Source organism: Melanaphis sacchari, unplaced genomic scaffold (genome assembly GCF_002803265.2).
Source record: "Melanaphis sacchari strain LSU unplaced genomic scaffold, SCAv2.0 Contig167_pilon_pilon, whole genome shotgun sequence".
In the NCBI taxonomy this organism is placed as follows: domain Eukaryota; kingdom Metazoa; phylum Arthropoda; class Insecta; order Hemiptera; family Aphididae; genus Melanaphis; species Melanaphis sacchari.
This window is the reverse complement of record NW_020270769.1, coordinates 54,699-79,385: the sequence shown is the minus strand read 5'-3', so window position 1 is coordinate 79,385 and position 24,687 is coordinate 54,699. Positions and strand designations below refer to the sequence as shown.

Sequence of the window (24,687 nt, the reverse complement as noted above, 5' to 3'; positions counted from 1 at the left end):
TAAAAATAAAAATTTGTGTCACGAATAAAACTAAACCGTTAACTCCTCATCTAATAGATATGCAGTAATAAAGAATGTAACATGAACGTTTTGTTATTTTTATTTAAATATCTTAAACATAGTTATGTGAAAAAGTTTAAAAATTATAGTGAAGGGTACAATCTAGCAAAATATTGAACTTAGGGGTACGGAACGAAAAAAAAAAGGTAGGGAACCGCTGATCTATATCACTATTATTATTATACGAATTCGTAATTTTGTCGCCCGAAAACCACGCGTAGATGATGTCATCATATCGAATTAAACGTTACGAAAACGAACATGGTAATAACACAACTCGTGATTATAAAATAACCCCGTAGTCGTTAATTATAACCGTAGACTGTAAAGCCTGTAGACGCGGCGTACATCATAATAATATACGTCCCAATTAAAAGTGTTCCAGCTACGAATAAAACCGTATCCGTTTTCGGTAATGGGAAACCGAAAATATTATGTGCGCTCAAAACACATATAACACGGCGGGGCCGGCCTGATGCAGTCTCATATAAATAATATGTATTATGTTATATACTTGATAATAACATATTAATATATTATTATGTGTGCGTAATTATAACGATAATAATAATAATAATAATAATATATTGTTACGATTCCGCCGCGCTACGAATCCGGTTAGGGATGGGGTGGGGACGGGGAGGGGTTGATGTGTGATATTTACCAATTATTGCAATGAGTATACGAAAATTTTTCGGCGTATCGCTACGACGCCGGACAGGACCCTCCCCCCCCACCTCGGCGCGGTTGACGTGCGTGCCGCCAAAAACGCAAAGGAAAACGGATAACGAACAAAAACTTGACGACACATGCCGCGCGCCGCGACTATAAAAGGCGTGCGCCGACCAGCCGACCGCCTCCGTAGCCGTTCCGCACGCGTCGACCGCGAGACAACCGAGTCGTAGTCGTACATCGTACCCGTTGCAGCCACACACCATAAAAACGCGACCGTTTCCGGCTTTTGCGCGCCCGACACGCACCGCGAAACGGACATTTGGACGTGTTTTGAGTTTTTCCCAAGACCCTCGCCCCGCGCATTCGAGACCGGAGCCTTCACTGGAGTGAGTCTTTCGTCCAGACCGTCCGCGTCGTTTCCGACCGATCCACGTCGTACCAGCCTGTTGCTGCCTGCGCGGACCGTGGACCATAACAATATCACACTATTATTATTGCTTTTCAGACACGTCATAATACGTACAGTAATATTTGTCGTCGTCGTCGTCGTCGTCGTTTCCCGATCGTTATATACTTCATCGTAACATATTATACTATCCTGCGCATTCTAGATATCATAATATCATATAATATTTAATCGTATAACGTGTACGTGAAGATCATTCGCGGTAAGATATTACACATAATAATAATAATAATAATAATAATAATAATAATAATATAATAAATAATAATTCAACGTGAGGTGTATAGACGTTGTCTGATTAAATGCGTAAGTACCTATATGTATGATGGTGAGAGTGGGAGGGCTTGCAGTGCAAAAATCAGTTAAATTGTCTGAAACACTCAGGTCTGACGGCAACTCAGGCCCGCAACTGGAATAGCTTTGAGTGGAAGTACCTAGCACGTCGAATAAATGTCGTCAAACATACAACCACGTAATATTAATGCATAAGAAAAACCGTGACCTTCTGTAATAAAGCCGTATTTCATCGCATCTGTCGGCGGGTGTACGGACGGAGATAATATTCAGGTTATGAGTACTTAATAGTATTTTGTCAAATTATTAATATTAAAATTTTCGTTGCCAAATTATAACGTTATTAAGCTTGATGCGATGTTTTTGGAAAAAAACTAGTTTAATCTGCCGTATTACTTATAGTGACACACACAGAAAAAAAAAAAACACACATAAAATATCTTTAGAAATAAAAATTAAAAACTAAGATATTAAGTGAGGAAACATTCCTCACTTAATATCGTATTCCGTGTGCCACGAATCATTATCATTGAATTTAAATTCGATGACAATGATTTACTTCTAACTATACTAAAAACAGACTTCCCAGTTTTTATAATTAGTTTATGAAGTTGAAACGAGGTTTTAAATTTAATGACTTCGAACTAAATAGAACTTGTAATTTATTATTCTTTTTTTTTTGTAATCGACACCCGAACTCAACTACTCAAATATTATGACAAAACTGAACCGAACTTATAAAAATTCAAAATTAATAAATTATAGTGAAATATTCGAAAAAATATTGAATTTTCCTGAAAAACTAACAATAATTTAAGATTTTGAGTGGAGCGATGAATGCATTGATTTTATCACGATGTGTATTTTCTGTGTGTTCGATATAGCTTGAATATATAAAAAACTAAAATAATTGAATTTTTCAGATAATGTTCATATTACTTTTATGTATTTATAATAAAATTTTCAAAATATTTCTACTATTTTTGAGCTATTTAAAAAAATAAGAAATATTCAATCTATTTAGTTTTTTTATTTACAAATGACAATTAAAAATTATTTGCTATGTAAAAATTTTTAAAAATGTACCTGATTCTTTATAAGTTGTTAATTTCTCAATTTAAAAAAAAAATCGAAAATCTATAGTCACCGTATTATTTTATCGGCATTTAAATTTAGAATTTTGACAAATTTCATAAAAACTGCAAAAATTAATAAATTATGTATTTCGAAATTAGAAATTCATAAAAAATTTTGTTTTTTTTACCTCAAATTAAATACAAGGCTTTTTACTAGTTCTGTTATTCGACCTATGAGTGAAAAAAATATCTATCGCAAAACTAAATTAATTCTTCACGAGCATTTCAAGTTCAAATATACACAATTCGATAACCATCCGTAAAAAAATTATTTTCCCTCGAACAATTTTTGATATTTTATTGTATTCGAAAAAAAAAATAACAACAGGTATTTGAAATTTTCACAAAATTTTTAATATATTCGTTTTATTATTTTAATTTTATGAGAAAATTTTAAAAAAAATTTCAATTTTTATTAAGTTATTTATAGGCATTGAAAATTTTCAATTTTTTTAGTTTATTTTTTTTTTTATAAATGTTGATTAAAAATTATTTGATGTGCATAAAAATAATTAAAAATTTAAAACAAGATACCAAAAAATGTATTCTTATTTCTTCATAAAATTATTGAAATACATAAGTATAATTATACCGACTAATATAATATAATATTAAAAGTAAAATAAATTACTTTAATAGCAATATTAAAAAAATAAAAATTATTATTTGGTGATAAGAGCTAATAGACCGTTTCCGTTTAGAATCATTTTTCTTGTATTATGATACATCATTTGAATTCAAATTTAAGAGACTTATAATGATGATCCACTCAACACCTAATATACAGTAAAACGATACTCACCTAATTTTTTTTTTTTTTAATCTTCTAAATCAATTTTAGCACGAATTTTGGTTTCGTTGATTATAATTTTAAATAAAATAAAATTTTAGACTAATGGTGGTTTTGTTCAAGTATTTGCAATTTTTAGCTCCTTTTTGAATAGTTCATAATATCAATAATATTTTTGGTTATCAATTATATTTAAATGTAATTATGTCATGTATAGGTACAAGTATTATATAATTTATTTACTGTAGGTTAATATTATTTTATCATTAAATACTCATTTTCTTGATAAATATATATATATATTTAGACAAATATTTATAAATTATTTGCAATAAGTAGGTACTACAACACAAAATTTTTAAAAAAAAGTTATATTTTTAATAATTTAAAGTTTTTTATAACAAAAATTTTTTATTATTATATATATATATATATATATGCTTCTAAACAAAATATTTTAATTGCTAAAATCATTTATGACAAATAAAATGATTTAAAGAATTTAAAAACTTATGTTAAAACTCAATCCATGTAAAATTTAAGCTTATTTGTTAAATATATTTAATTTAATTGCAATATAAAATATTATCTCAAATTGCTCAACTGAGAAGTTATGTATAGTATTCATTTCAGGATTTCTATATTATTATTTATAAATAAGTCTCATGATGTTTCAACATATTTGCAAGACGACTACAAATTCTTGTTTCATAAATTATAATACATTCTCGAAACCCAACGCGAGTTGGATTTGATTAGAAAATATACTTTTTTAATAACTAAAAAAGTTTTAAATTGTTTTGAAACTTCTATAAATTTATGCTTTTATTGTATTTACATTAAAAATGTATTATATTTATTAATCTTGAGTATTTTTTTTTTTTATGTTTTTTTTAACTATTATTTAATTGATTATTTATGATTTAAAACATATACAAACTGTTGTCTAACCCGGTTGATTTAAACCAGAAAATTTCTTGAGTTGTTTTCTTATTTAACTGAAAAATAAAATACCTAAAAGAATGTAATGTAAAAAATAAAAGTTATTACTTAAATTTAGATATTATGCAAATAAAAATGAAACTGTTGTTAAGCAACTACAAACTGGCATAAATATACATCATGTTTATTTATCAAAAAAAAAAAAATCAATTTTGATAATAATATCTCAAAGTATTTTATATTCCGAAATAATTGTTTAAAATTCATATATGTTAAGACGAAAACAAATAATTGGACAACGATATTTTATTGAATGGACGACGGATTTATATTTACGGTATTGTTTTTGTTTATTCTGCAAAAAAATATTACGAAATTCACTTTCGTAATTCCATAAATTCCCTTTAAATGTGATTTTAAACAAATAATATCTGATATCAAATTTTTAGAAAATAAAATTGTTTGTTTTTGGCCATCTCGTTAATTGTAATATGAATATTATTAAAAAATCTGCAGAGATTTTAATAATTTAATTATTAAAAGTATAAATTAAATTGATTAATTTTTTTTTTTTTAAGTAAACAAAAACACCTTAACGATTAGACATATAATAATGTAATAATGCCATCTCTTTTAAATAATAAATACAGAATAATATATTCATATATTTATAGTGTACAAAAAATAATAAATAATTAATCCGGTGTACAACTGGATATTTTTTATACCAATAAATCAAATCGTCCTTTTAACTTTTGTATTGACTAACTAACAGTAAAATATAGAGTAGTGTCCTAAGTCCTTTTCCGATAAACACGTTCAACAGACATTGTACGTTTATTTAAAATAAATCTGATTATTTAACTGTATAAGTTATGTGTAACGCAATCCAGATTCTGTTGATAATTCTGATAACAATTTTTTTTTTTTATTATTATACGAGTATAGACAAAATTGTTATATAATTATTAGTTACATATTGCACTCCTAATTTAAACTTTTATTCTGAGCAATAGCCAATTGACAGGTTAGATATACTTTATGCTGAATACTAAAACAAACCACGTGTATGGCCTGTGTACTTTATAAATTTAAGATACATAACTTATAAAGCAATTTATCTTAATTTCGAGTTTATTACCTCTTGCGAATATTACCGAAGGGTGAAATAAAAAACTTTGCCAATAGTTTATTTCCACAATCTCTTTATCGAAAGCCTTTCTTATCTCAAAAAACACAATTCTCAATATTCATACTTTTCATTTTTTTCACGTTTAACAACTAAAGCATTGTGTCAATATAAATTGACATTTTTGAAGAATTATCGAAGTTTTGTTAATAAAAATAGTAAATAATTGTTTAAAGTTTTTTTTATTAGAATATGCCAGTATATGTTACATCAATTTACACCAACTTTCAAGTATAATTTTTTGTTTTACTTTATTAAAAGTGACGCCAAGTATAAGAAATAGTATAAAAATTAAATTATAAAAGTCAAGCAGTTTCGCAATCTATACCTCAGTTTTGATTCCCGCTTCAGTTGTAATACCATTTTAAAACCATTATTTTATAAATAAAAATAAAATGTAATACATTTCAAACAATACAAATACCAAATTATAGTAAACAAATCATTATAAAACATTTAATTATTACAAATTACAATATGTTATGATATATAGTTTACAAAGTATAAAATATATTTTAAATTTTACATTCAATAAATTTATTATTTATTCTATGGTGTATAATATAATAATCAGCTACGTAACAGGAAGTTCAAGACATTTTATAGACCTACTAATATATTAATAGGTAATTTCAAAACATATCTTATGAAAATATTACTTATAAATTTATAATTGATAGACTATTTAATTTATGTCTAATCAATTTTTATACCTATCTATAGTAAATCACTTAATTTACGTCAATATAAATAATGAATTTAAGTATAAATAAAATTTAGGTATGAATAGATTTGGTACTTTAGTGTGTATTATTATGTTATAACCACTATAAAATTTAATCATTGCAAACAAATTTTAATGCGTGTGTAATATGTATAATAATTTTTCATGTAATATACGAAAAATATTAACCTTGTATAGAAATTGAACCTTAAAATTCGTTTATACAAAACAATATTGTTAACATATATAGTATTTTTTCAAATATTATACTTGCAGGCAAATTATTGTTAATTGTATACCATCTTTGTATCTGTACAAAGTTGAAAGATAATTATATAAAGATTTCATATGAAAAAAACTTTTTGCCTGAGGTCCTGAATGTTGATCAATACATTAATGTACATTTATTTTTATTTTAATATTATTTGTTATGTAATATATATATTAAAGCTTTCAAAGAACAATATTTATTATAAAATATACCTAAATATTATATTTTTATACGTATAGGATAAATAATGTTGCGTTTTATTATTAAAAAAATTATACTTTATGCTTTCATAAAATGACTTGAAAAATTAAATTTACATTATGCACTTCAATTAGAACAAAATATTAAAAATAAAAAAAAGTTCAAATATCATCTCATTTTGTTTATTTCGCATTAAAAATGTATGAAAGTAACCCAATATACTCAAACAATACTTTGGTCCAGTTAAAATCTTAAAAAAAAAAACATTTTTTATAAATATGTTATAAAAAAATTATTGTTATGAATAAAATAAATAATTTCTGTCAGTAATTTTTTTTACGTACCTGCAATTCCACAAACAAAAACCAAAAGATAATAATTTAAATAAGATATTAATATTATACATAAATAATATACATTTAATACCTATACAGGCTGCCCCACGGAGTTCTGACAAATGAAATAACTTAAAATCTAATCAATATTTTTTTATTTTTTTTTTTTTTTATATAATTAATAGACGCTTGTACTACACGTATGATATAAAATGTTTTATTTTTATTTTATAGTAGGAAAAATAATAAATTTTAAATTTGATTCAAATTTTTTTGAAAAAATTGAAAATAGCCTATTTAGAAACATACTGAAAAAAATATGTTTAACGTTTACAGTATTTTATTTAAGTTATCCGTTTGCGACTTATTAACATTTAAATATTCGTTCAATTTACTGCTGCTGAGCAATTTATAAAATCCAACAATAAAAACCAGAAGTCAAAATGAAATTATTTATCAATTTAAGAATACCGATAACGGTGATTATCGATAATAACTAATATGCAAAAAGTACAATGGTAAATGGTCATAGGAATTGGACATTGGACCTATATAATCTGACAATCTGTGTATTATCTTAGTTACCTACTTATCTTAGATTCATTTTAACTTCTGGTTTTTAATGTTGGGTTTTATAAATTGCCCAGTAACAGTAAATTGAACGAATATTTAAATGTTAATAAGTCGCAAACGGATAAACTCAAATAAAATACTGTAAACGTTTATCATATTTTTTTCAATATGTTTCTGAATAGGCTATTTTCAATTTTTTCAAAAAAATTTGAATCAAATTTAAAATTTATTATTTTTCTACTATAAAATAAAAAAAAAAATTATATCATACGTGTAGTACAAGCGTTTATTAATTATATAAAAAAAAAAAAATGAAAAAATATTGATGAGATTTCAAGTTATTTCATTTGTCAGAACTCCGTGGGACATCCTGTATATGTTGTTAATTTACTTTTCATTTCAATACTTAAATTTCTGTTGAAAACTTGAATATTCATTTCATCTACTTCAAATAATTTCGTTAAAATATTCTAAAATTATTTGTTATTAACTTAATTCTGCTCTCGACTATTAACTACATATTATATTTTCTTCTACTATGTTTAAAATAATTTGAACTGTACCTACATTTTAAAATTAATAAATTTAAAAAAAAAAAAATATTTAACAATTTATTTGTAATAATATTTTTAATACGAAATAACAGGGATTTGTATACTAGGATCGAAGATTAGCACAGTATGTCAGTATTATTAATAAATTTTCATATATATTTACAGGAACATATGGCTGTTTCGCGCTGCAGTGGTACACTATCCCGGATAGTCTTACTTAGTGTTGAGTCTAAATAACAAAAAAAATATTTAAATAAGATATAGATAAAGATAAATTTAAAACGTTATTATTTATATACTTAAAAAAATAGGTGAATTATTTATTTTTCATATAAATAACTAAAAATATATATTATTAAAACTTATAGGTAAACGTGATAATCTGCGTGTAAATAAAATATTCTAGTTAAAATTTAAGTTTCCAAGATTCTACCTATTGAATCAAATTTTCTTTTTCATACCTAAAGTTAATGATACTTAGCATTTAAAACTTTATACAAATATTTTAACATTATAAACAATTAATGTGATAAACTTTATGATATTATGATAATTGTTAACGAAAACGTATGTAATTATATTATAAAATAATATATTAATAACAATTGTTGGATCGACTGGATACATAATAATATTTCAAAAGTTTTATCAATTATCATTGAGTCGGTTTCGTCTGGCTGTAAATACTTACACCGGTCTATGAATCGTCGCTTGCCATTTCCAACTATTAACTTATATTATTTACACAGCCAAAACTGTAGGTATGTAGAACTGAATCTTATGTTGTCAAATAATAATACTACACATTACTTCTAATATATATATATTATATACATATATATATATAGGTAAGTACAAACACGTGTAATAATATTGATACAAGTGCGTTGTCAATAAAATCTATGTTTAGATTTTCATAGAAAAATTCTTATTTATTTATGTGTTATTTTTTCGAATTATATTTATGAAACGTTCTTACAGAGTAGTTTTATTAATTTCAATTATTTAAGGACAATTTAAAATATCGTTCACGTGTATTTAAATTCTTGCGTTTCTGATCAAATATTTATCGAAAGATAAATTTATCTAGACGCGTATTTACTTTATTTCAGATTAGCAATAGATAACTTATACAATATTTATCTAGATAAGATAAAATACCAGAATTTATTACCTAGATAATCTCAACACTGGTCATAATCGGTGAAACAAGTAAAAAGTTATTGATAGATACCAAAATTAACGAGCTAGATAAAAAATAAAATAAATAAATTTTTATTAAATAACAAAACTATTTTGTAATACCTTTATTAATTGTGACAACAATATATAATTTTTTTTCATAGCTTAGATTTTTTTTTTTATGCAGAATGATATTCTTATTGATCGTTCATTATATTCTAATTCCCCTTGACTGATATCAATATGCATATTGCCATATTAATAAATATATATATAAATATATAAATATATTAAATATTGCCATATTTATATTAATAAGCAATAATATTTATAAACCATAATAATTTACTGTTATTCCATCACGAAAAAATGATTACACGGATAACACACACGACTACATCATGTTGTTATTTCTTATTGTTTGAGAAAAATTACATTATTACCTGTGGTTTGCGATTATTTAAATATTTATCGTATACGCATAAATTATGCATAGTCTTTAAATTTCATGAATGTTCTTAGAAAAATAAAATTGCTTCGCAGATTGCACGCACAATGCACATTTATGCAGTTTTAATAAATACCTACCAATAGCTTTACGGTGGTTATTAGACAATATTGTAAGTTTGTTACTCGAACTTCAATCACCGCGGTATTGTACGGGGTTTTCGTTTTCATGGAATGTACCTACCTATCTATATTTACGAGGATGCGATAGAGAATTAACTTTTGTTTCGGATTTTTTTTTAAAAACTTATTTATATGATAATATACACGCCACGTTGCGTTCGCGCGCGGCGTTATAAGGTTTCGATAGATATATAATTGCGTTTACCGAAAGTGGAAAAAAACAAAATATTTATTGTTTAGAAGACGACATACCCCCATGTGTTGTCTTCGTCTTACACACGTACAGCATGGACAAAAAACGCGTTAACGCAATCTAAGTAGAACTCGTTCAATTTTGATTCTAGAGTAACTATTATAAAATTGTATTGTGACTATATTTCTGAGGGCAAGACGCTGCATTTTTTTTTTTTTTTTTTTTTAATTTAAATTTTGAAAAGTTAAAGGTCATTTAAAATGTTTTTGTCATTTTTGCTAGGTATTTCTAAACATTATAATGAACGTTATATTGGAAATAATGGAAACAAAGCAGCGTATTGCTCTCAAAAATATTATCACAATTCAAATTGTATAATAGTTACCTATATTCATAGGTGTGCGCACGAGGGCAGCAGAGGCAGCATATGCTGCCCCTGAACTATCTTTGGGACTAATGCAACCGTAAATTTTGAATAATGGGCCTCGGAAAAATTATATTTTCACAAGTGATGATCATTGTAGATAAGAAAATTATAAAAAAATTTATTTCATTTAGTAAAGTATAGATAAATATTTTATGATTATATAATTTACCAGTATAAAACTAATAGACCTGTCTACTATAAAAAAAAAATAGCCATGATTTTAAATTTTAAATATTATTATTTATAATCATTAATGTCAAGAAATCTAAAAAAAACTGAGTTTTTAACGGTTATCGTCTAGTGCATCCGTACACCAATACGCCATGACGCTTGCAAAAAAGTACACCCTTTAGTGACTTAGTACTTTACTGTAAAACTTTTTTAAATTAACCAATACGATTTTATTCTGATATCCAATATTAAAAAAAAAAAAGTAAAACTATGGGCCGGTTTTAATAGTGAATTTTAAAAATGGGCCGAATTAATCGCTTGCTGTCCCTGAAACCGGAGGATGCTATGGTTATATTTACTTTAGAACCAAAATTGAGCGAGTTTTACTCAGGCTGCGTAAACGCGTTTTGACCATGTCGTACGTGAGTAAGACGGAGATAACACGTGCGGGTATGACGTCCTCTTAAAAGAAAAATGATGAACTTTATATAAATACACGCATACCTACTGCCAACGCGTCATTTTTCTTTGTCTCTGTCTTCTTAATTATAAAAAAACAAAACACCTCCGCCGGGATAGGTCATTTTTCACGTTTCCGCGGCGGCGAAATCGCTCGTCCGCGACAGGTAAAGGGGGTGGGTAGTCAGCAATAGCTGGTGTAATATAGGCGCGGGCTACAAATAGCAGCAGTATATAAATTCACTGTGTAAGGTACACAATAACGTAAACTCGCTATAGTTTGTGTGGCCGTTATTAATTCGTCGCATTACGACGGTCATTATTCGGGTAAAACTCGATTGCGTATTACCTGATATTTTTTTATGCTATTGTGTACAAAATATTAGGCTTTGCTAATAATTTATCGACGAATTTATTTATTTATTAATTATATTACTATTTTTTAACTATTCTCATTAGGTATACTTTGTTATTTTACATTGATTGTTGTAGAAGTGTACCTACATATTATTTTACTAGACATTTATCAAGTATAATATGGCAAAATTAATAAATTTGACAACATTTGACAACCCATCCACAAACATACGCAATCGTGTTGCCAAAAAGGACAAACGTATATGCAATCGCGTTCTGCCCCATTACTCATTCAGCAATATTGCAACGGTAATTGGCCAAACAGACGCCTCGTGGAACTAATAAGTTTTGACAGACCACGTATTCCGACCGTAGGTGTGTCCCGTGGTGATTGAAATCTCATAAAGTCATAACCATTAAACGACAATAATAAATGTGTCATCGCCGAGTGTAAATATTAATGTAGAGAAAACCGGAACTATATTATATACTACGCGCGGTTGTGACGATAGCATTGATTGTTATAATTTAATGGCTCTGAAAGTCTGAAAACCAGAAGACACGCGAGTCTGGGTTAGCTAATCGCTGTGTGGTACCATACGTGGCTTTAACACGATTCCGCAAATTTTGCGGAATCTTGTTGATTTTGATAGCCACTGATATACATACACGACTCCGCATAATTTTAAATGCAACGTTGCCATATAAATATACAATTAATTACTCTTGTTATTATAAATTCCAATTTTTTTTTTTAGTTATCAATATAGTCAAAAAAAGTTATAAAAATGATCAGCTATTAATTATACAATTTAAAACATTTGTTATTATAAAACATATAAAAACATTATAATTGTAAATTACATGGGTTGTATAATATAGTAGAATTAGTAGATAAATTAAAGCTATCAATAAAGTCAAAAAAAGTTATAATAGTATATAAAATATATGATGTATGTAAATAAAAATTGTAATATATAAGTTAAAAATAATAATGAGTATAATAATTTTAAAAATATAATATGTAATATGAATTATATAATGATTTACCTTGATTGATGTCACACGAAAAAATCAAGTTGTAAATTAAATTTAAACTAAAATCATGTTTTCTGAAAGTTTTATTTTCAAAAAGCACAGTTTAAAGTTATTATTTATTAATTAATTAAAATTTATTCTTTTTTATTATGTACATAATAATACATATTATTATAGATATTTTTAGATATTTTTTTTTAGATATTATACATATTTTTTTATAGTCGATTATAGCGCTTACGCTGTCAATAATGTAGTCCAAATTTCTTATTTCTATTATTTCTATTATCTAATTTATTATAATCTAATCTTATAAACGACGATGACATGAACATTATCTCTTATCGCATAATAATATATAGCTGAAACAAACTCATATACCTACGTTTAATTCGTTATGTTGCGGAAACTTTGGCCAAAAAAACTTATTTTAACAACGGAAATAACGACAGTTTTATACGTTCTATCGTGATTTTCGTTACGTCGTTATTACATTATACGAGTGCACTAGAGCAGCACCGGATCTAGGGGGGGGAGGCAATCCGGGGCATGTGCCCCGGATACTAGTCATAAAAGGGCGCAAATTTCTAATTATTTAATAAGTAAAAAAAAAAAAAAAGGTTATTGATATAAAAGAGCGCCAATTTCATATTTTGCCCCGGTTTAAAAAAATGTTAGATCCGGCACTGCACTAGAGCGATTTTGACGCGCTGTGAAAACGCGCGTGTATCGCTTGAGTATCATGCGTCATTTTAACGCGCGTTACCGGGTGCCACCGACGTATGCTTACCGCACGTCAAAATCACTTAAGTATGGCTCGGCCCTTACAATCATATACGTATATTTTGTTTTCGGAATGGCAACGTTGCATTTAAAATCACGCGGAATCGTATATATACATATAAAATTTGCGAAGTCGTGTATGTATATCAGTGGCTATTAAAATCAATACTATTCCGCAAATTTTGAGGAATCGTTCTCCACCGCCATACGTCATGATAAAAATTATTAATATAAATAATCGTTTTCCATCTGGGCGAGCTGCTGATCGTGTAATACAGTTGCACAGCAAATTCTGAGACGAAATAATAGTAAGTCTTATGACTCGGATTGATCTTTTTACCGCATCTAAACGCATTTAATATTTGCCATTTTATTTATTTACGTGTAACGCTATTATTGTTGACTCCGCTAATGATTATAGTGAATTAACGAATATTTTGATGTGTTATATTCGATTATTGTATAATAACTTTACAATTAATTAGTTACCTGCAAATAGTGGATTGGGGTTTGTTGTCATAAATAAAGAGATGCTTTGTATATTATTATCACGTATATTTAATTGGTTTAAGCTAAATATGGTTTAAATGTATTATATTTTATTTACTTATAGTTTATTATTTACGAATTAAGTATTTTTTTTTTTTCATAATTTTAAATTTTATAAAAATTTAACATAAAAGCTAAAAATTAAATTTAAATGTTGTTTATCATATTTTGATTTAACCGGAATCTCTTCCAAACGGTTATATGTTACTAGGTATGAGTAGGTATTTAGTTTTTATCGTAAAATGTTCTCAAGATTATATTATATGTATTATTCATAATGTGATAATTGCCATTTAACATATTGACGGACGTTGGACACTACTGGCACTACTGCTATAACAATATATAATTTTGATATTGGATGGCGTGACTGCTATAAAGCAAACAAGTATGTTTAAAAAAAAAATATAGAAATCTGTGATATCTATCCCTGTTTTTTTCTATTGGTTCGTATACTGATAGAAATATAAAATAATATATGATATGCGGAGGTATACGAAATACGAATACATCCTGTTTATAAATCAATTTGATAAATTAGTAGGTACCTCAACAGTGATCTAAAAAAAAATGAAATATATTTTATTTTTTTTGTTTTTTAATATTTTTCTATTATCTTATTTCTTGTTTTTATTAATTAATAATTTGTATAATTTAAATTTAAAATAACCTGTATGAATATTTTGTTAAAATTTAAATTATATTACTTAATTACTCACTGTTATTTATTTCTAAGTGTTACGATAAAATCATAAAATATTTAAATGTTTTACAATAATTTATTTTTGGGACTATAATTGTAGAGTCTCTGCAATATTGAAACAGAATAGTTTATAGTCTAGTCTACCTGTGTAATTATAAATATGAAAATAAAAATTACATAATACAAAGGGATAAGTACATCCCTCGGCTCTTCCTACACTAACTATTAAACCCATTTAAAGGTAGGTAGGTATACTTGTTAAAAAAATTACGACCACATCACTGAATATTATTACTATTACTGTTGTTTAATATAATAATAATACGCATAGCGTATCATCCATGGATAATGACCTCGTGGGTATATTAAATACCTAATATCAATATCTTATTATTTTATTGTTAATTATCGTACGTTTAGATACAGGTGGTTCGTTTAATAAGTTTACTGCCCCTTGATACAGTCATAAAAGTTTAAGGAGGGAGATTTGGCTCAACATTTTATTCCGTTAAAACTATTCGACGTAATATTATATAATACACCCTTCGGGGGCTTACGATATTTCGTGGTGTATGACAATATACTTTCACGTATGACGTAGGTATACACAATACATGTATCACGTCTCGCGTTTTTATAGTAATACGTAGAAAGATTATCATTATTATTACTATTTTACGGTGTGTTATACGGCACTTGATTCAATAGACGAATAAAACAATAACTAGGCATTATAATAATTTTATCCCAGAGTATAATATACATTGTAACTAGAAAACAAAATTGTCAATAAATATACTTGCTGAAAAGGCTACTGAACGTGAAATCGAACTATAAAAAATAATATAGCAGTTAATCTGTATTATTTCAAAAAATCATTCTTTGTATATATAATAATAAATGCAGAAAAATGTATACAGTAATAAATCATGATTTATATAATAGAGAAAAAATACGACCATTATTTACAATCTAAGTCTAATCATTCTTGTTGGGAACTGATTAAAAAAAAAAAAAACTCATAATGAAAATGAATCTAAATCACTTATTTTTTAAGAATATTAATCATTCGGTAATTCTTCAAGAATTAAAAATTCCTAAATTAATCAAAATAAAAAATACTTATTTTTAATCTGACAACAATTTATCGACCTTAATAAATTTGCAATAAAAGGTAAATTTTACTATATAAATTCTATTATATATATACGTAGTGAATTATTATTTATGACATTTAGTTTTGATAATAATAATTCATACCAAGTAAAATGTATACTACCTAAAAATGCACTGTCTTAGATAAATAAATACTTAATACGGGCAAAAAAATATGTAATATCAGTCATATTTACATCTTAAAAGTAATTAGTAATTATTGTATTCAACAAGAGAGCTGGTATACGATATATAGACTTTAGAGATTATTTAGATAAGAAAATTGTGTACCCAATAAGATTAGGTGATATTGTGATACAGTAAAAACTGTGTATACAGACTCTGAATAAAACTGAAAACTATCCAATTTGGAATTTTTCTATGGTCCCGGCATGTTCTTATTGTTTTATATAGACGTTGAACCTCAATAAAACAGAACTTTCCTAACACGGAAACGGAACGGTTTTGTAGGTCCAATGCAAGCAAAAACCTTGCAAAGCCGGAAATATGACAAGCGTCGTGTTACGTTAATATGAATATGTAAGTACATCGTAAAACGATAATTAAAACAAAACTGCACTATATTATATTGGTTGAGTAATTTTTATTTTTTGGTTATCGTATCTGCGATACAAACTTATTACGTATGTTTAATGTATAGCTGTGAAACAGTCATGCACCAACAATCTTACACTGGACAGTTTGCTTGTACATACTACTAAGTGATGTCCATTCAAATACATATAATATTGGGAAAATAGCAACAACAGTGATAAAACAAAAATCCTACATAATTTTTGGAAAAGCTAAATGTTTAAATTTAATTCCCAACCTTCATACTTATGTAATATGTATAAATTATTAATAATTTCAAAAGAAAATAAGTCTATAATTAATCTAAAATAAGTTATGTAAATTAAGTTTATAATTAGTCTCTAACTCAAAAAATAAAAATTATAAAATATATTGTAAACTAATTTTTTAATGTAAAAAACTAACACGAATTTATAATCCAGAATTTTTCCATTTTATTCAATAAAGCGGAAAACTGCTTAAAACGGAATTTTCGATTGGTCCCATGCTATTCCGCATTAGACAGTTTCACTGTATATTGTCTGTATTTTCTAGATGATAAAAGCATAAGTGCATAAATAATATGTTTAAGAATAATGCGTTCTAAGTATGCTACTATGCCAGTGGGTTATTTGTAAATGCCAATTATGACGACTTACTGTAGTATGTCGATAGCTCAATAGCTGTATATTAAAAATGTGCAATATACTTTTTAAACGTAGGTATATAAGGGAGTATTGGCACAGTATTTACTAACAAGAATCGGGTCTGTTTTTTACGAGTTTTAAGAATAAACTTCGAATAAAAACAATAATTTAATGGTTAGCACGTTACATGCTCAACATATTATTTCATTTAAAGGAAAAATATGTTCTATTTATTTTATGTTTTCATAGTAGTATAAAAATTTGTAACAATCTGCCCACACTAGCTGAAATTATTACACTAAATAAAAATACTTGTAAAAATAAATAACCATAACTGCAGTTATTCAGAAAAAAAAAGCAGAAAAAGGCTGTTTTAACTAAACATATTTATTTCCTGTTATTTAAATAAATAATTCGTTTAATTCGTTATTATTTATTTATAACTAAAAATGTAAAACACTTTTTTTTATTTAATCTCTTTATTGTAAATAAAAAAAACATTATTCAGTGTTATATAATTTTTACGGCAACCAAAAAATGTTTATTATAATAATTAAAAAAAAAAAATACAGTTATAAGTTTGCAGTTATTGATTTATAAAAAACATTTTAAACAAAACATCGGAGAAGAAGGTTGGCCAAATCTAGGGTTTTTGGTGAGTTTTATACATATACATTTAAGTGTTTAATAAATTAAAATTTATAAACACTTAAATAATGAACAAAAAATATCATGTCAAACGATAGAAGTAATCTACTGAAACTTTGGTTGCATTCTTATTTTTTATAAATCATAATTGAATTAAAAAAATTATTTTAACGTGTTCAATATTTTGTTTCAGTTATCGTGTACAGGGACATAATTCAATGTTAAGCAGGGCGGCTTACACTATTCACGTTCTCGTATACGCGCTTAAGAATCTTTTGCTGTAATCGGATGATATCCGTGGCGACATAAGCGGATATTTGATTGAATTTTAGGGGGGGGGAGGGCTTAAATCTTTTTTTGCATTCTTGCAAAATAGGTACCTATTTAATAATTTGAAAAATGTTCAATGATTTTGGGGGGCTTTCGATTTTTTTGGGGGCTAAGTCCTGTAACGATCTCTAGTATATTAATATGTATTACACACCGAGGTCGAGTCGCCGAGACCTCGTTAATAAAAACATAACTCCATCGGTATGGCGAACGAAAGGTCCGCCACTACTCGGTGAAGAGGGGACGTTACGGTCCCTCCAAGCACCTCCCAATCTCTGCCTATGCGTGGCGAGCTTTTGATATACCTGTACCAAAGTGGTTAAACGCGATTAACCGTGCATTACCGTTTACTACGGTATCGACGGAAAAATTCGGCTCGACATATTTTGTCGTGCACATGGTATAAACAATATAACCATTAACCATATACGTATATATGTATGGTTACCGCGTGCAGCCGATTTGACCGACCGTCGCGAAACGTTCATACGTCGAAACCACGCGCATAAACAAACCTTTAATTTTTACCTTTTAACCTTTAATTAACGGCTTCGGCTCACGTCTGCTGTTTCGTTTGTGTGTCGCAGGTGCAATAATGCTTTTGTTTCTGTTGCCGGTGACGTTGACGTTGGCCGCGTTGGTCACCGACGGGGTGGCCGACGCGGCCGCCGTGGACAAGCGGTTCGCCCTGCGGCCCGTGGACCCGTTGACCAGGCGCAGCGCCATGGACAAGAACTTTATGCGGTTCGGGCGGGCCTTCGACTGCAGTTGGACGGCACCGTTGCAGGCATCGGCGGCGGCGGTGGACAAGCGCCTCGACCCGTCGTCGGCGGTCGGCCGGCGCGTCGACTCCAACTTCATCAGGTTCGGCCGCCGGGACTCCAACTTCATCCGGTTCGGCCGGGGCGAAGTGTACACGCCCGGCGACAACAAAATACCCAGACGCCACTACGACGTAGACGTGGACGGGCTGGAAGTCCGGTTCGGCCGGTCCGGCGGCGGCGGGAGCATCGACCGCAGTCCGTTCGGCGGCGCAGCGCTACCACCGCCGCCGCCGCCGTCTTACGACGACCGCCGCTGAACGTCATCACATCATAATAATTATATTACTACTATTTAATACACAATACATAATATAATAATATATTATTATACTTTATACTTACTGTGTTTAAAGTAACTGCTAAAAACAAATAAATACGTAATGACATACATTTATTTATAATATTTTGTACGATTTTCCGTCAAACTTGATATTATGATATAGGTACATAGCAGGTACCTAAATCACGGTAACAATTACGTAGGCATAATAATACATATAATGCGCGATACTATCGTGAGGCGGAGTGGCCCACGGGGCAACCGGAACAACGCCCGGTGGCCTGGCTTGCTTTGTAAGAAACGGCCTGGTCCTGGTGTGATGAAAGTACTTAATCAATATTTTGTTGATCCAAAAAAATTATTATTGCAAAACATTATTAAGTAAACTTTCTAAAACAAGAAGCTAAAGTGTTTTTCAATATATATAAATTTTTATCGTGATATAAAAATATTAGTTTACTCGTATATATAAAATAATACCTGAGTACAATTATGAGATTAATTAGAATAATTAAATGGAGTCTTATGGTTCATATACCTACTGCTTGATATAATGGTCAAACATTATTTTTATGGTTGACACGCTGTTTTCAATTTTATAAAAGAAGATAGAAAGAATGTAAAATGTATATGATAATAAATTGATAAAATATAGCTTCTACCGACATGTGGGCCAAATAAATTGTTTTATATTAATTCTCCCAATCAAAAAAATGGATAGTACACATCTACCAATTAAACAAGAAATGGTAAGAAATTCAAATTGAAAAAAATTATCTGAAATACATTTATGTGGCCTGAAAATATCTGTTTACCCGGTAAGAATTGTTGAGCCGCTACGCCCCTGCAGTAACGATAGATATACTTATTAATGTACATAGCATGTATAGTGAAATTAAAATCGTGCATGTTACCGTGTAAAGTTCAAAAGTCAATAGAAATATTCAAATATGATCTGTTTGTCTACATAACCGTTAAAAACAATTCGTGATGTACTGATATGTTTTAGATTTTTAACGAAGCAATCAATGCATTAGTTTTACAACAATATGTGTTGTTTTATGGGAATCTTAATGCTAAATCAGTTTTCAACAAAATGTACTTCTTGATTTTATGATAACTCTGCTGACGTAATACCTTGAAATGTCCGCCAAAATGATATGTCGCTATTATTCTCTATATTTTGACACCTTTTGAACAATTGAAATTTTCGTTACTTTTTTTTTTTTAGTTTTTTGTCTATAAATGTCAATAAAAAATTCTCCACTTAGACAAAAAGTTTGGAAATTTAATACAAGGTACTTTATAATTGTTCAACCTTTATTAAAAAAAAAAAAAAAAAACTATTTCATAGTAGAGAATTAATAAAACTATTTATGATTTTTATACCTATGATTTGAAAATTTAATACAAAATTCTTAAAAAAAAATTTTCTACTGACAATAAAAAGTCTTAAAAAACAAATTTTTACAATATTGAATATTAATCGAGATATTATCAAGTTATTTCATTTTTAAAATGATAACATTGACAACGTACATTGTTAATTTCAAATTAAAATGTTCTTTTGAAATGTCTATAGTTAACACTCTATTTATTACAATGAAGGGGATATAACAATTTTGATGCTTAATAAATCGTAGTTGTATAGAATATTTGTGATAAAATTGCGTATTAACACAAGAGACGTTTAAAGGTATTTGACCTAATAACTCAAGATAAATGTGTAGAGAATTAAGTAAATTTTATAGACAAAGCACCAAACCTAAACCTAGCACCAAAAGTATCTTTACAATATAGCCACAATTTTTACAAGCCATAAAGATTAATTTTATAATTGTGCTTTTGCGTTTATTAATAGTGATAATACATCAAATAAAATAGTCGATTAAATAACATAACAAAAACATTTATTTACGTCAAACAATTTTTAGCAACTATTATAATACAATTAAACAATATGTAACGAAACAAATAATACTTAACAAAGTATTTACGCAACATAATATAACATCATGTTTACGGCGGAAAAAGCTTTTTGTTCGCCTCCAAAAGGAACGACGACTATTTTGAACATTGGAAACCTCGGGTACGATCCCCATACATTCTGTGCTATTAGAAACGTCTGCCGAAATTTCTTCCGAAGTACCTCTATATTGATAACTACAGGCATCGTGCTTATCGAAATGTTCGGCAATGAAATACATTTTCTTGCTGGTGGACCGAAGACATCGGAATTCACTACATCCACAGACAGACCTTTGTTTGTTTCATTCGAAACCGATTGCAACGTCAACGAAGGATGAAGTGTTTGGAACTTAACACTTTTCGCCATGTCAAGCTTAACTGAATCATCATTATAGCCAGTCATGGTGATGTGTATATTTAGCATAGATTTACAAAATGTTCTATTTATTAAGCTTGGGAGTTCTCGCTTTCCCAAAATTTTTATTGATTGACCGTTGTGTGATTCATTCGAAATATTGTCTATTATTGAAGCCACTGCAGTCATCTTGACATAATTTGTTATATTCTGCATGGTTTATTTATAAATATTATTACGATAGGTTAACGATATGAAAATATAATGAATTGTAAGATGTGCTCTTTGAAACAACACTAAATTTAAACCAATGGACAGCTATCTAACGAATATTTAATATCTCAACATTATATGGTTGACAATAGCAACCAATAGGTTTTTAATTTATTATTTATTGTCTATTTGGGCCAAAATAGTTTATAAAATGATACAAAATGAAAATAATATAATAATTGTTATAAAATACTTATAAAATCAACATTTACATTTCAATTATTTAGTCAAAACCTAAACAGCAAAATTTAAATTCGTATGAAAAATAAAGTTAAAATCAATAAATTACCTTAGCATACGATTTAGATTATAAATTGTAGAAGCTCATTAAAGCTACTCGATCAAGACTAAAAAAGTATATGAAAAATAGTCGTAGAACAAAATAATAAAACAGAAACATGCTTGATTATTTTTTTCAAGTATTTCAGGACAATATATTTAATTTTAATTATTTATACTTGAAACACAGTGTGTAATTTAAAACTGCACATATCTTATGTTATTAAGTTTATAAATTAGTTAATCTAATTATTTTATTAGTTACATATAAAAAATTAATTATGTGTTTGATACACATGGTACTTCGCCAAATGTCGCAGTAGTTTTATTTTTTATTATCCCATGCCATTGTTTGTTACCAAAACACCGAGAGTATTTGCACAATACAGTCACAATTTTCACAAGGGACAAACCGCATAAATTACAACTAGATTTTGGTGTTCATTAATAGTGATAATGCATTAAATATTAACCAATTAAATAATATAACAAAAACGTTTATTTACGTCAAACACAATTTTAAGTAGCTTTCATAATTTAAGTAAACAATATATTGTAACGGAGTAAATAAAGTAATGAGCTAGGTACATTATGCTCAGCATAATAAACGGTGGAAAAAGCATTTTGTTCGTTTCCAAAAGGAACGGTGACCATTTTTAATATTGGAAACCATAGGCATGATCCCTGTACTTGCTGTACTATTATAAATGGCTACTGAAATTTCTATCAAAGTGCCTTCTATTTCGATAGTTTCGGGCGTCACGCTTATCGAAATGTTAGACATTGAAATACATCTTCTTTCAGGTGAATCGGAAACATCAGACTTCGTCAAATTCGGTTCCGACGGGCTTTTGCTAGTTTCATCCGAAACCTGTTCCAACGATGACGAGTATGAGGAGGCTGGATCTTATAACTTCTGCGGCTGTGGCCATCACTGGGGCATTTTACGGGAAGTGTTTTTGTAATCTGTTACACCGAGACTGCAACAGGCTCAACTCTATCACCATCACAGCCAGTCGTCATAAACTTAATGTTTAGAACTAAAATATGTTCTATCCACTAAACTTGAGAGTTTTCGACTTCCCAAAACTTTTGTAGATTGTCCGTTGAATGGTTCTTTCAAAATGGTTTCAATCGAAGCAACAGTGTTCTTGACATCGGTTGTAATATTCTGCATGATTTATTTATGATATATTCACGATAGTTATACGTTATGAGAATAGAATGAACTGTTCAATGTGCTCTTTGAAACAAAGCTAAAAACAAACAGTTGGACAGTTATTACACGAATATTTAATATCTCAACACTATGGTTGACAATAGCAACAACAGGTTTTTAATTACTTATTTATTTAATTAATTAACACCCATTCTGACAAAGAGAATAAAAAAAGATATAAAATTAACAACAAAGAATAACAGTTATTAAAAAAATATTAAAATTAAGTTTTACATTGCAGTTATTTGTTTAAGACTTGGGCAAATTGAAAAGTTTTAAACTCGTTATCAAAAAAAAAAAGTCAAAAACTAGGCTGTTACATACAAATTGGAAGCTCTCATTAAAGCTATAATTTTATTATATTTTAAACTTTAAAAAATTTTGCATTTTAAAACTGAACGATTACAATGTATGAATACAAATAGGCAGTAAGCTTTATCATATACATCACATTTTGTAAGATATCGCAGTATATTTCTTCTTTTTTTTTCCATTACATATTCTTGTTTCTTTGTCGAAAATTTTGAATATTGCACTCAAGGTTTCTAATGAGTTATTTAAAAAAAAAAAAACAATAACACCAAAAGTATCTTTACAATATAGTCACAATTTTTACAAGTCACAAAGATTAATTTTACAATTGTGCTTTTGCGTTTATTAATAGTGATAATACATCAAAATAAAATAGTCGATTAAATAACATAACAAAAAAATTTACGTCAAACAATTTTTAACAACTATTATAATACAATTAAACAATATGTAACGAAATAAATAATATTTAACAAAGTATTTGCGCAACATAATATAATATCATGTTTACGGCGGAAAAAGCTTTTTGTTCGCCTCCAAAAAGAACGACGACTATTTTGAACATTGGAAACCTCGGGTATGATCCCCACACATTCTGTGCTATTAGAAACGTCTGCCGAAATTTCTACCAAATTATCCTCTATTTCGATAACTACAGGCATCGTGCTTATCGAAATGTTCGGCAGTGAAATACATTTTCTTGCTGGTGAACCGAAGACATCGGAATTCACTACATCCACAGACAGACCTTTGTTTGTTTCATTCGAAACCGATTTCAACGTCAACGAAGGATGAAGTGTTTGGAACTTAACACTTTTCGCCATGTCAAGCTTAACTGAATCATCATTATAGCGAGTTGTGGTGATGTGTATATTTGGCATAGATTTACAAAATGTTTTATTTATTAAGCTTGGGAGTTCTCGCTTTCCCAAAATTTTTATTGATTGGCCGTTGTGTGATTCATTTGAAATGTTGTCTATTAAAGCCGCCGTGATCTTGACATCAGTTACAATATTCTGCATGGTTTATTTATGTAGATTTTTACGATAAATATACTTTACGGAAATTGAGTAAACCTTTCGATGTGCTCGTTGGAACATGGCAACAATAGATATTTATATT

The 24,687-nt window shown here is 28.2% G+C and overlaps 1 protein-coding gene across 1 annotated transcript; it reads left to right on the top strand.

Moving 5' to 3' along the window:
• The first annotated feature begins 932 nt into the window (after window positions 1-932).
• On the top strand, window positions 933-19,201 carry LOC112592293 (FMRF-amide neuropeptides-like). Its single transcript, XM_025336313.1, has 2 exons — window positions 933-1,403; window positions 18,643-19,201. Exon 2 carries the CDS (start codon window positions 18,651-18,653, stop codon window positions 19,134-19,136), a length of 486 nt encoding a protein of 161 aa, XP_025192098.1. The 5' UTR covers window positions 933-1,403; window positions 18,643-18,650; the 3' UTR covers window positions 19,137-19,201.
• Window positions 19,202-24,687: the final 5,486 nt, after the last annotated feature.

Excerpts from the sequence above, each read along its gene's own strand:
- LOC112592293 (XM_025336313.1), top strand. The coding sequence starts at position 18,651 with ATGCTTTTGTTTCTGTTGCCGGTGACGTTGACGTTGGCCGCGTTGGTC.